Source organism: Pelophylax lessonae (assembly GCF_965119305.1).
Source record: "Pelophylax lessonae genome assembly, chromosome: 3".
Lineage (NCBI taxonomy): Eukaryota > Metazoa > Chordata > Amphibia > Anura > Ranidae > Pelophylax > Pelophylax lessonae.
The window spans coordinates 42,627,013-42,641,279 of NC_138770.1; the positions used below are offsets into that span (position 1 = coordinate 42,627,013).

The 14,267-nt window shown below is 47.1% G+C and overlaps 2 protein-coding genes and 1 pseudogene across 3 annotated transcripts in view; 1 reads left to right on the plus strand and 2 right to left on the minus strand.

Annotated features, from left to right (window-relative positions):
• LOC309550683 (uncharacterized protein) overlaps positions 1-14,267 on the plus strand; it is a 3,164,715-nt gene that overhangs the window by 1,915,336 nt on the left and 1,235,112 nt on the right. Inside the window, exon 45 of the mRNA XM_082251018.1 lies at positions 39-249. Within this exon, the coding sequence (XP_082107144.1) occupies positions 39-249 (211 nt within the window). The remainder of the gene's footprint in view (positions 1-38; positions 250-14,267) is intronic.
• Positions 1-14,267, minus strand: part of LOC309550793 — a 1,525,103-nt pseudogene that overhangs the window by 203,783 nt on the left and 1,307,053 nt on the right. The gene's annotated exons all lie outside the window — the stretch shown is intronic.
• LOC309550794 (uncharacterized protein) overlaps positions 1-14,267 on the minus strand; it is a 100,208-nt gene that overhangs the window by 41,515 nt on the left and 44,426 nt on the right. The window lies entirely within an intron of this gene.

Here is a 14,267-nt window from a genome sequence, read left to right on the forward strand (position 1 = left end):
GGCCCTGGTTACAATGAATGTTTTATTATATCTTTCAGAGTGGAAACCTCAGGGATGATAATATTGTTGTTAAAGAAGAGTATAAAGAGGAGGATGAGGAGTATGGAGTGATGGAGGAGTTTTCAGAAGGACACAAGGATATGATGGCGCCACCTAATATCGGGAACCCACCAAAGAGATGTCCCCGTCCTCTGTATTCCCGGAATTCCACACAGGAAGGTCACATCATCCCTCACCATCATCAGGTAGGTAGAATGGATTATAGACACATGGAGATGTGTGGATTTTTCTTGTGAGGTTATGTCCATGTCCATCCTTCTCCTGGTTTAGGGTGAAGATCTGATAGATATAAAAGTTGAGGGTAAAGCAGAAGAAGAAGAAGAGATGTATGTGAGGGATGATCAGCAGTCTATGAAGGAGGATGGAATAACGAGGATATTTATAGACGAGGACACTCCTACAGAGATCAGCACAGGTGGGTCATTAACACTAAATACATTCCTCCACCCATACTGCTCACTGATTGGTCCAGAGTAGGGCAAGGACTGGGTGATATCAGCCTGTAATACCCTGGTCACTTTCCAGATCTGTGCTTCCCATTCTGTATTTCTCAACGTTGCTCAACCTAGGCACCTGGTGCATGTTCCTTCAGTCTTTTGCCCCATGCCCGGGACTAGGAAATTTCTAAGAGAGCAATCTTCCTGGGGTTACTTGTTCTGTTGTTTGCTGGCTGTGCCGGGTGTGGGGCCTCTGCAAGGTGTCTCCATGAAACATTTAAAGTGGTTGTAAACTGCTGATGTTCAAAAAACCTGCAAGGCAATGGCATAATGTGCATACTATGAAATACTCACCTTGGAACAAAGCCCTCCAGCGCTGTGAAGTCACCTCTGAGAGGGCTGCCATGTTTCCCCTGTCTGTCTTCCGGGATCGCGAGCTCCGGCTATGTGATTGGCCAAAACCGCAAAGACATCACTCCCGGTCATGTGCGTGGAAGCCACTGTTTCCAGCACGGGCACTGAAGGTCCGGCACTGTAAGCCGGACTTTCAGAGCGTACACGCCAATGATGTCATCGGCTGCATGCACTCTGAATATCTCCTAAACTGTGCATGTCTAGGAGATATTCACAGTACCTGCAGGTTAGGTTTATCACGGATTACTGAACACCAATATTTCACTATATGCAGTGGGTATAGAAAAGAATCACCCCTCTTTAAAATAATCACATTTTGTTGCTTTGTAGCTGGAGGTGGGCTGAACACCCCCCTGTTCTGTTCACAGCAGAACTGAACAGGGGAAATGTTCTAACCCAAACAGCAAACCCCATTGAAGTCTATGGAAGCTGAACAAGAAAAATCAATTGTACACATTTTGAAGGCTTATATGCAAGTTATTGGCCATAAAAGTGGTATGGAGGCCCGGGTACTGCCCTGAGGAGATGTATCAATACAATTTTTTTTTTTTTTTTAAAAACTATTGTTTTTTCAGGAGCAGTGATTTTTAATGATGCTTAAAGCGCAACAATAAAAATGAAAAATTCCTTTAAATCTAGTGCCTGGGGGTCCCCTTAGTCCACCTGTAAAGTGGCGCATGTGTACAGTGTATAGAACCTGCTGCAGCAAAAATGACTTTTCTAAAGAAAAAAAAACGAGTCAAATCACATTTAAAATGACTCACAGTTGCAATTGCCATGACCCGGATAATGAAAAAAAAATAATAAAGAAAAAAACAGCGTGGGCCCCCAGTCCATACTAGGCCATTCAGGCCCCACACCCAATTTTTTTTTTAAAAATGGCGTGGGATCCCCCCCAAAAGCCATACCAGACCCTTGCCAGAGCATGCAGGTCAGGAAAGGGAGGGGGGGCAAGCGAGCACCCTCCCCCCCCTCCTGAACCATACCAGGCCACATACTCTCAACATGAGGGAATGGGTGCTTTGGGGCAGGGGGGACTCTGCCAGGACAAGGGCCTCATAGCCATAACCGTGGTTGTGGGGATCTGCAGGTGAGGGGCTTATCGGAATCTGGAAGCCCCCTTTAAGAAGGGGGCCCCCAGATCCCGCCCCCCCATGTAAATGAATATGGGGTACATAGTATCCCTACCCATTTACCCAAAAGTGTCAAAAAGTAATAAAAACAGTGACAGTTTCTGACAATTCCTTTATTAAAAAAATCAAAAAAACAATGTCCCGCGATGTAGATCCATCGTCAATCACGCGGCGCGCCGCACCCGAAAAATGAAAAAATAAACAAAATGCTTTTGCCATCCATGAAGGCTGCATACTGCAGGCTAAGCCGTTTGGCAGTACTTATATAGGTAAGGGGCGGGGCCATCTGGCTACGTCACCTGGTGGTGCCGCCCCCATCTGATGTCACAGACCGGTACATGCTGGGTCAGTGACGTCAGATAGGGGCGGTGGCACCAGGTGATGTAGCCAGGGGGCATCAGGGGACACCATTTTATTTTTTAATAAAGGAATTGTCAAAACTGTGTGTATCTTTTTATTACTTTTTTGCCAGTTTTCACATGGGGGGGGCGGAATCTGGGGGCCCTGTTGTTAAAGGGGACTTTCAGATCCCGATAAGCCCCCTACCCGCAGACCCCCACAACCACCTGCCACTGTTGTGGCGATAAGGCTTTTGTCCCCATCAACATGCGGAATAAGGTGCTTTGGGGTGGGGGGGCAGAGCCCCTCCTGCCCCAAAGCACCCACTCCCCCATGTTGAGGGCATGTGGCTTGGTATGGTTCATGGGGGGGGGGGGCGCTCTCTCATCTCCCCCTTTCCTGATCTGTCAAGCGGCATTCCCAGATAAGGGTCTGGTATGGGTTTTAGGGGGGGAAACCCCACACTGTTTTTAAAAAAAAATTTTGGTGTGGGAAGAAGGTTCACCTTTCAAACATGACAATGACCCAAGGCACACAGCAAAAAGGACCACACAGCAGGTGGAGGAGAAGGTGGTGACTGTCCTTCCATGGCCTAGTCAGAGCTCAGACTTAAACCCCATTGAAAATCTGTGGAATGACTTGAAGACTGCAGTCTACAAATTTTGGAGCCTTAAACAGAAAGTGATAATGAGGGAGGAGTCAATAACCCAATGATGGTGGTCGTTAGGATCGGTCCAGTCTTTATCTTGGTTGTTCTCCCCCTATCTTCACTCTCTGACCTCTGGTGGGGCTCAGCCCGCTGTTATTCATGACTAAATCATGGACTAAATAAGGAAGTCTGGGACTTCTTGTGTTGGGAAGATGACAATGAGTGATAGAGGGGGAGGGGACACTGGTCCTATAATCCCCTCATCACTGTCACTCTACAGTTCTTGTTGTTTCCTCACTCTCTGACTAAGGTCCATGAATAAAGAAATGAACTGGTAGGAGATCAGAGGACCCATTAACTAGTTACCTTGAGGGGGGAATTGTAAGATCCTCAGAGACAAAGCTGCCTGATGTGGGCGGAGTCCTGGTTTAGGGGAACCAATCTGCTCATGTCTAGTAATAATCTTTTTATTTCTATTTTAGTAGATGGACGGGGGATGAGGAAAACCTCAGAGGATTGTCTCACTGTGTCTCCAGACTGTAAAGTAGAAGATGAGGACATCACACAGTATAGTCCAGGAGAAAACCCGGCCACCTCAAATGTCCATCCGGCATCACACAGTGTAGATGGACCATCGTATTCCTCTTATCCTGAGGAACCTCAGACTGTGAGGGACAATGCCGTCCTTCCAACAGATAAGAGGTTTCCCTGTACTGAGTGCGGGAAGTGTTTCCGTTTTAATTCTGGCCTTAATGTGCATAAAAGATCTCACACAGGTGAGAAGCCACATATCTGCCCTGAGTGTGGGAAATGTTTTTCATCTAAGTCTGCTCTTAACAAACATAAGAGATTGCACACAGGTGAGAAGCCATATTCCTGTCCTCAGTGTGGAAAAAGTTTTTCAGAGAAGTCCCATCTTTTCATACATCAGAGATCTCACACGGGTGAGAAGCCTTTTTCCTGTCCTGAGTGCGGAAAATGTTTTCCAGAGAAGTCCTCTCTTCATAAGCATCAAAGATCTCACACAGGAGAGAAGCCGTATTCCTGTTCTGAATGTGGAAAATGTTTTCTAAACAAATCTGAACTTGTCACACATCAGAGGTCTCATACCGGGGAAAAACCGTATTTCTGTTCTGAGTGCGGGAAATGTTTTTCACAGAAGACACATCTTAACAGACATCAGAAATCTCACACGGGTGAGAAGCCTCATTCCTGTCAAGAGTGTGGGAAATGTTTTTCAAGGAAGTCTGATCTTTACAGACATCAGAGATTGCATACAGGGGAGAAGCCATATTCCTGTTCTGAGTGCCGGAAATGTTTTACAGACAAGTCCTCTCTTTCCGCACATCAGAGATTCCACACGGGTGAGAAGATGTATTCCTGTTCTGAGTGCGGGAAATATTTTGCAGTGAAGTCCCATCTTTCCAAACATCAGAAATTGCACATGGGGGAGAAGCTGTATTCCTGCTCTGAGTGTGGGAAATGCTTTGTAAATAAATCAAAACTTGTCAGACATCAGAGGTCTCATACGGGGGATAAATCCTATGCCTGTCTTGAGTGTGGGAAATGTTTTGTACAAACATCAGATCTTGTCAGACATCAGAGATCCCACACGGGGGAGAAGCCGCATTGTTGTCCTGAGTGCGGGAAATGTTTTTCAGTGACATCCTCTCTTTATAAACATCTGAGATCTCACACGGGGGAGAAGCCACCTTCCTGTCCTGAGTGAGGGAATAGTTACTTAGTGAAGTCCTGTCTTCCTGTACATCAGGGATCCCACACAAGCCTCGAGGTGTATTCGTGCCTTGAGTGCGGGAAATGTCTTCTATATGAATGTTGCTGGAGATCACAGCTCTCATGTGGGGAAGAAGCACACCCTGATATATACCTCAGATATACTCCATGGCTGATCTTCATCATGGAAGAAACACTTCATAAGGAGATCAGGGATCACCAAAGACATGGATGTTGTACCGTGTTGGCCATTGATAGCAGTAGAAAAATAAAAATGGAGTCATTACCTTTCATTGGCTGAGTCATTATTGTGGTGTAATATTTCACAAATGCTTAGAGGTCTGTTTTTTTTAAACAATTAGTTAAACAAATGTGTCAAGCATTCATCCAGCCATGACGAATGTTGGCCATATTCCATGATCATAGGCTCCGTATAATGGCCATAATGCCGTTAATGTTTTTCCTGAAAGAGTTATTTCATGAAAAATAACGCATTATAGCCACTAGAGGAACCTGAGCATCCTAGGAAATAAACATTTATAACATTTTGTAACAGCTAGACAAATGCCTGTCCTACTCTTTCAACATTTTTTTATGCACAGACCCCCTTTAGTTTTCTTCGTCAGGCACGGTTTCATAGAAATAACTGAGAACCCATACTAAACAAATAGACCTGCTAGCAATGTTATTACCAGGCTGCAGCTAGGGGAGCTCTAATGTTTAGAGTGTGACCACAGGAGAGTTCACATGAATCCTTTTCACTGCCAGAGTTGATTTTGCTTTTCTTTTTTGCACGCATGTTTAACCACTTGCCGACCTCCTGCTGCATATATATTGCGGCAGGCTGGCTAGGCTGGGCGAATCAATGTACCTGTGCGGCAATCCGCGGGAGCACTCCTGGGGCAGCGCCGCCGCCGGTGCGCTCTCGCCCCCACTAGGCAGCGAGGATGCTGATCCACGGGACCGGTGGCACCAATTGCCTCTGGGCACCTGCAATCGCTCCTCGCTGAGAGAGAACACCGGTCAGATGTTGTAAACACAGCAGACTGTTGTTCTCTCTGACATGATCACATCCTTCTATATAGGATCACAGGTCTCTATGATCGTTTCCTCCCCCATACAGTTAGAAAAACTCCCCTAGGCTCACACTTATCCCTTTGATCACCCACAGTGTTACCCCCTTCCCTGCCAGTGTCATTATTACAGTGATAGTGCATATTTTTAGCACTGATTACTGTAGTAATGTCACTGGTCCCCCCAAAAGTGTAAAAAAATGTCAGTTAGGGGTCCGATCTCTCCGCCGCAATGTCGCAGTCTTGCTAAAAATTGCAGATCACCGCCATTACTAGTAAACAAAAATTAAAAATGACATAAATCTTTCCCCTAGTTTGTAACTTTTGTGCAAATCAATCAATATACACTTATTGGGATTTTTTTTTTTTACCAAAAATATGTAGCAGAATACAAATTGGCCTAAAATTAGGAAAAAATTGATTTAAGATTTTTTTTTTTTTTGGGAATGTTATATAACAGAATGTGGAAAATATTGTTTTTTTTTTCTTTTGTTTATAGCGCAAAAAAAAAAAAAAAAAATCGCACCCTCCGGCAGCAGGGAAAACGATCCGGTCCACTCTCCTCCCAGGCAGGAAATCGAGTGAGGGCAAGATGGCCCCCACTCGACTCTATGGTCTTGGAGGACCGGAGCGACGTCAAAAACATCATCTCTTAGCAACGCATTTAAAGAGCCCATTTTTTTTCATCATGAATAAAAAATGACTCTTTTTTTTTTTTTTTCTTCTTTTTTAGTGTAGATGTGAGGTCTTTTTGACCCCAGATCTCACATTAAAGAGGTTCTGTCATGCTTATTTCTATTACAAGGGATGTTTACATTTCTTGTAATAGGAATAAAAATGATCAAAATTAAAAAAAAAAAAAAAAAAAAAAAGTGTAAAAATAAAAGATAAAATAAATAGGAAAAAAAAAATTAAAGCACCCTGTCCCCGTTAGCTCACGCGCAGAAGTGAATGTATACGCAAGTCCCGCCCACAGATGTAAATGGCGTTCAAGCCACACATGTGAGGTATCGCCGCGATCATTAGAGCGAGTACAATAATTTGAGCCCTAGACCTCCTCTGTAACTCTAAGCTGGTAACCTGTAGAAATTTTTAAAATGTCGCCGATGGAGATTTTTAAGTACCAATGTTCGTCGCCATTCCACGAGCGTGCGCAATTTTGAAGCATGACATGTTGGGTATCTATTTACTTGGCTTAACATTATCTTTCACATTATAAAAAAAAAATGGACTACCTTTACTGTTTTCTTATTTTTTTATTCAAAAAAGTGAATTTTTTCCAAAAAAATTGCGTTTGGAAGACCGCTGCGCAAATACGATAAAAAATATTGCAACCATCTCCATTATATTTTCTAGGGTCTCTGCTAAAAAAACATATGTAATGTTTGGGGGTTCTAAGTAATTTTCTAGCAAAAAATACTGATTTTAACTTGTAAACAACAAGTGTCAGAAAAAGGCCTGGTCCAGAAGTGGTTAATCAGAGTATAGCATCAAGTCAGTTAAACTCCTGGGGTATTGATCTGGTCAGTTAAGTAGCAGAGGGGGTTGTTAATCCGTTTCAGCTGCTTTGGTGTTAATGAAACAACAGGTGCACTAGATGGGCGACAATGAGACAACCCCCAAAAAAGGAATGGTTTTACAGGTGTAGGCCAATGACCTTTTTTTCCCTACTCCTCTTTTCTGACTGTTTGTCACTAGTTTTGCAATTGGCTAGGGTCATTGTCACTACTGGTAGCATGAGGACATACCTGGACCCTATAGAGGTTGCACAGGCAGTCCAACTCCTCCAGGATGGCACATCAATATGTGCCATTGCCTGAAGGTTTGCTGTGTCTCCCAGCACAGTCTCAAGAGCATGGAAGAGATTCCAGGAGACAGACAGTTACTCTAGGAGAGCTGGACAGGGCCGTAGAAGGTCGTTAACCTATCAGCAGGACCGGTATCTGCTCCTTTGTGCAAGGAGGAATAGGATGAGCACTGCCAGAGCCCTACAAAATGACCTCCAGCAGGCCACTGGGGTGAATGTCTCTGACCAAACAATCAGAAACGAACTTCATGCGGGTGGCCTGAGAGCCCAACATCCTCTAGTGGGCCCTGTGCTCACTGCTAGTGATGTCGCGAACCTAAAATTCGCCGTTCGCGAACGGCGAACGCGAACATCGGCAAATGTTCGCGAACCGGGCGAACCGCCATAGACTTCAATAGGCAGGCGAATTTTAAAACACACAGGGACTCTTTCTGGCCACAATAGTGATGGAAAAGTTGTTTCAAGGGGACTAACACCTGGACTGTGGCATGCCGGAGAGGGATCACGCAAAAAAAAGTTCTTAAAAATTATAATTTTTTGATAGAGAGCCAATTATTGGAAAAATTAAAAAAAAATAAAAATAAAAAATTTCTTTGGATTTAGCATCTGGGGGGTCTAAAAAGTGTACCTGTGAAGTTTCAGCTCTGTAGCATGTCCAGAACCCCTAAAAAACAGCATTTTTCTTATATTTTCAGGAATATGGCTTCTCTGCGGCTGGCTTTTTCTCTTGCAGGCATTTATCGGGCATTTTTTTAGGCAGGCATGTCATTTTTTGTATTTAGTGTCTGGGGGGTCTAAAAAGTGTACCTGTCAATTTTCAGCTCTGTAGCATGTCCAGAACCCCTAAAAAACAGCATTTTTCTTATATTTTCAGGAATATGGCTTCTCTGCGGCTGGCTTTTTCTCTTGCAGGCATTTAGCGGGCATTTTTTTAGGCAGGCATGTCATTTTTTGTATTTAGTGTCTGGGGGGTCTAAAAAGTGTACCTGTCAATTTTCAGCTCTGTAGCATGTCCAGAACCCCTAAAAAACAGCATTTTTCTTATATTTTCAGTAATACGGCTTCTCTGCGGCTGTCTTTTTCTCTTGCAGGCATTTATCGGGCATTTTTTTAGGCAGGCATGTCATTTTTTGTATTTAGTGTCTGGGGGGTCTAAAAAGTGTACCTGTCAAGTTTCAGCTCTGTAGCATGTCCAGAACCCCTAAAAAACAGCATTTTTCTTATATTTTCAGGAATACGGCTTCTCTGCGGCTGTCTTTTCCTCTTGCAGGCATTTATCGGGCATTTTTTTAGGCAGGCATGTCATTTTTTGTATTTAGTGTCTGGGGGGTCTAAAAAGTGTACCTGTCAAGTTTCAGCTCTGTAGCATGTCCAGAACCCCTAAAAAACAGCATTTTTCTTATATTTTCAGGAATACGGCTTCTCTGCGGCTGTCTTTTTCTCTTGCAGGCATTTATCGGGCATTTTTTTAGGCAGGCATGTCATTTTTTGTATTTAGTGTCTGGGGGGTCTAAAAAGTGTACCTGTCAAGTTTCAGCTCTGTAGCATGTCCAGAACCCCTAAAAAACAGCATTTTTCTTATATTTTCAGGAATACGGCTTCTCTGCGGCTGTCTTTTTCTCTTGCAGGCATTTATCGGGCATTTTTTTAGGCAGGCATGTCATTTTTTGTATTTAGTGTCTGGGGGGTCTAAAAAGTGTACCTGTCAAGTTTCAGCTCTGTAGCATGTCCAGAACCCCTAAAAAACAGCATTTTTCTTATATTTTCAGGAATACGGCTTCTCTGCGGCTGTCTTTTTCTCTTGCAGGCATTTATCGGGCATTTTTTTAGGCAGGCATGTCATTTTTTGTATTTAGTGTCTGGGGGGTCTAAAAAGTGTACCTGTCAAGTTTCAGCTCTGTAGCATGTCCAGAACCCCTAAAAAAAAGCATTTTTCTTATATTTTCAGGAATACGGCTTCTCTGCGGCTGGCTTTTTCTCTTGCAGGCATATATATCAGTGGTGGGTGGGCAGTGGCACAGTACACTCTCTTTGGACCTGGCAGCAGTCACTGGCACCCAGGCAACTGCAATTTAAAAAAAATATATATTTTTTTTTACTTTGCAAGCTGCTGTGCCACTTTATATATCAGTGGTGGGTGGGCAGTGGCACAGTACACTCTCTGTGGACCTGACAGCAGTCACTGGCACCCAGGCAACTGCAATTTAAAAAAATATATATATTTTTTTACTTTGCAAGCTGCTGTGCCACCTTATATATCAGTGGTGGGTGGGCAGTGGCACAGTACACTCTCTGTGGACCTGACAGCAGTCACTGGCACCCAGGCAACTGCAATTTTAAAAAAATATATTTTATTTTACTTTGCAAGCTGCTGTGCCACCTTATATATCAGTGGTGGGTGGGCAGTGGCACAGTACACTCTCTGTGGACCTGACAGCAGTCACTGGCACCCAGGCAACTGCAATTTAAAAAAATATATATATTTTCTCTTACGTCCTCCGACAGTCGCCGCCCCTTCATATTCATCACCAATGGGTTATGTCCTCTTATCCGTAGGAGTAGCTAGGCAATAGAATATGTTAGTACAAAAGACTTTTAACATATCCCCACCCCCAGGGGGTGGTCCCCTCAGTACATAACCCTCCACTTCCTGTAACCAAACCAGTTTCATTTGTCTAGCTGTCAGGAGTGGCTGGATGTTTCTGTGCTGGGACACCTTGTCTCAGCTCTCTTTCCTTTCTTTGGATTTTATTTGAGTTTTTTCTCTCTTTCTTGTTAGCTGTTATTTTATCAGCGTTAGTTAGTTCTTCGGAAGAAGAGGATCATGCGGGCTGCGTCTCGGGCTGACCCCCCTGGTCGCAGGTTGTGGGTCGGTGGTTTCTCAGCCCGCCATCGAGCGTTCAGTCAGGTATCGCTCCTGAGTTTTCTGAACGACCCATCCCTGTGTCGTGCAGGGATGCCAGGTGAGGTGGCTACCTCACCGGACGCTGTGCGGTTTCTCAACCCACCTTCTGATGCGTCCTAGATGCGACTCTCCCTGCCTTATGTTCAGCGGTTTGTTCGCCTGTGCGGGTTCCCCACGCCATGTTAGAGGTAAGTGTATGTATGTGGGGACCTGTCTGTCTGGGGGGTGTCAGTCTGGGACTGTGTTACCTTACCCTGTGTTCACAATGTTACTGTCTCCCTATCCCTCATGTTGCATGCTGTGGGCTGCAGGAGGGGGGGGGTTGTGCTGCACTCTGTGTCAGTCTGTATGTGAACGGCTGTGTGCTGTGGGGCTTGAGTTTCTCATGCTTGGGGCACATTACAGCGCCGCTGCGGCGGTTTAACATGCTTCCTTTTGCTGGGAAATTTGGATGTTTTTTTACTTCACCCTCATGGGGTGTGGGAGCGGCGGTTTCGGCGCCAAACGGCGCCATTTTGGCTGCGATCGCTCCGGCCGCATGTTTTACATGCATGGTGGCCATTTTCTTGTAGCCTCCATAGGCTTTAATAGAGCGCCCTGTATACCAGCACTTCCTTTCCATCAGGAGCACCGCAGGCAGCAGCAGCAGCAGCGATCTCCAGGTTCATTTCCCTCTATTCCCTGTATCCTGCCTTGGTTTAATTGTCCCTGTGGGGGTCCCTTGTGTGGGGTGTTTGTGTGCGGTGGGCTACGATCGCAGCGCTCTCTTAAAGGGGCGGTCACCCATTTATTTTACTGCTACAGGGGCATGGATTCTCAGGAAAACAAATTTCCTACAACTTTAGTGGGAAGCCAGGGGTCTGCACTCTCCCCCCCTGGGGGGGATTTGGCTGCGATTGTGGCTAGCCTTGCGACTCAGGTGCAAATGCTGGTGGCTGCTCAATCCACAAAAAGGCCCAGAGTTTCAATTTCCTCTGATTCAGAGGGTGATGGTGCTGGGGCTGATGTGGCTGGGGTCTCCTTATCGGGGTCCCGTTCCTCCCTGGACCTTATCGGGTCAGAAATGGAGGCTGAGGTGGAGGGGGTTGATAATTCTCCCCCTGGCTCGTCTGAGGAGCTTGCACTCATGGATGAATTGGTTGCTTCTATCAAGCAAACACTGCGGTTAGAGGAAGAATCATGTCCTCCAGCTGCCTTGGCGGCTTATGGGACGCAGAAAAGGCGCAAAACGTCGCAGGTGTACCCCTGCACTGATGATTTCCAAAATGCTGTGAAAGAACAGTGGCGTAATATACGCAAGCCGTTTGCTGTACCTAGTAGGTTTAAGCTACGCTATCCCTTTACGCCTGCTACTGATGAGCGCTGGTGTATTCCACCGCCGGTGGATCATGCGATAGCGGTTTTGAACAAATCCACTGCGATTCCGGCTGAAGACACCCCGGTGTTCCGGGATGCCACGGACAAGAGGATGGAATCCCTTGCCCGTCACACCTATTCTATTATGGGTTCTATGTTAAAAGCCTTATTTGCTTCTCTTATGGCGGCCCAAGCGGTCGCGAGCTGGACGCAGGTGCTTAGGCGGGTCCTGGTGGCTGATTCTGCCCCCCAGGCGACTTTGGATATGGTGGATCAAATCCACCAGGGTGTCATGTACTTGTGTGATGCGGACCTGGATATGGTTCCGTTGGCTGCACGTGTACACAGTGTGGCGGTGTTGAATCGCCGCCTGGTTTGGTTGAAGTGTTGGTCTGTGGATCAATCTTCCCGTAAGACTTTGGCCAATCTGCCTTATGATGGTTCTCGCCTTTTTGGCGAATCCTTAGATGCTCTAATTAAGGGAGTCACGGGTGGTAAGAGCACGCTCTTGCCCCAATCCCACAAGCCCAAGGCGGCTCCTGGTAAGAAGCATGCTTCCTTTCGACCCCATCAGGGGTCCTTTCGTGCCTTTCGGTCACACTATAGGGGCAAGCCGTCAAAGGGTCAAGGCTCCCACAAGAAGCCGTGGGCTGGTAAGCAAAAGTCCGGCCAATCCGGTTCTGCGGCCCACAACAGTGCGGCCTGAAGGGGCGCCCTCACCCGAGTCTGGAGTGGGGGGACGCTTGCTCGCTTTCTCTCGGCCATGGCTGTCCCGGGTTCGGGACAGGTGGGTTCAGGAAGTCGTTCGATCTGGTTACAAGATCGAGTTTCTCTCTCGGCCGAAGAACAGATTTTTTCCCTCAAATCTTCTGTTATCCCCGGAGCGTTTGCGGGACCTGCGTCTAGCGGTGCAGGACCTGAGGGCTCAGGGTGTGGTGGTCCCGGTGCCTCATCGGGACAGATTTCGGGGGTTCTATTCCAATCTGTTCACCGTGCCCAGGAAAGAGGGCAAGGTACGTCCGATTCTGGACTTGAAGGCGCTGAACCGCTTTGTGCGGGTGCGCAAATTCCGCATGGAATCCCTGCGGTCGGTGGTGGCTGCCCTGGTTCCGGGGGAGTTCATGGCTTCCATCGACTTGAAGGATGCGTATCTTCACATCCCCATTTTCGAGGGTCACCAGAGGTACCTTCGATTCGCCATAGCGGAGGATCATTACCAATTTGTGGCTTTGCCTTTCGGTCTCGCCTCGGCTCCGAGGGTGTTCACCAAAGTGCTGGCTCCGGTTCTGGCCTTGTTGAGAGCCCAGGGCATATCGGTCCTGGGATATCTGGACGATATTCTGGTTCGGTCTGCGACCAACCAAGGTCTGGGGAAGGATCTGTCCGTCACGTTGCAGACTCTGCAAGAGTTTGGTTGGACGATCAATTTCCCAAAATCAACATTGTGCCCGTCAGTCCGCCTCTCATACCTGGGAATGATTCTGGACTCTGTCCAGGCGAAGGTCTTCCTACCGGACGACAAACTCAGGACTCTTCAGGAGGGAGTCAGGTCCCTCAGGGACAATCAGTTCTCGTCCATTCGGACGTGCATGCGGTGTCTGGGATTGATGGTCTCGGCTTTCGAGGCGATTCCCTTCGCTCAGTTTCACACTCGGGGTCTCCAAGCGGAGATATTGTCCAAGTGGGACGGGCGACCGCACTCTCTGGATCTTCAGATATCCTTGAGTTCTCAGACCAGAAGGGATCTTCTGTGGTGGCTTCGGTCCCCCTCAGTGTCGGGGGGCAAGTCTTTTCGTCCCCTTTCGTGGACGGTGATCACCACGGACGCCAGCCTGTCGGGCTGGGGTGGTGTTCTGGGCGTTCTGTCCGCCCAGGGTGTGTGGTCGAAGGAGGAATCCTCCCTTCCGATCAACGTTCTGAAACTGCGAGCGATACTCCTCTGTCTTCGTCGTTGGACGGACAGTCTCCACGGCTGTCCGGTCAGGGTGCAGACGGACAATGCCACGGCGGTGGCTTACATCAATCACCAAGGGGGCACCAGGAGTGCCCAGGCGGCTCGAGAGGTGGCTGCGATTCTGTCTTGGGCCGAGACGCATGTCCCGGCAATATCTGCAGTTCACATTCCGGGAGTGAAAAATTGGCAGGCGGATTATCTGAGCCGCCAGACCCTGGACCAGGGGGAATGGTCCCTTCACCCGGATGTCTTCCAGATGTTGTGCGCGAAGTGGGGTCTTCCGGAGGTAGACCTGTTCGCGTCTCGTCTGAACAACAAGGTTCCACGGTTCGTGGCAAGGACGCGCGATCCTCGGGCAGACGCGTCGGACGCGTTGGTTGCCCCGTGGCATCAGTACCGACTGATG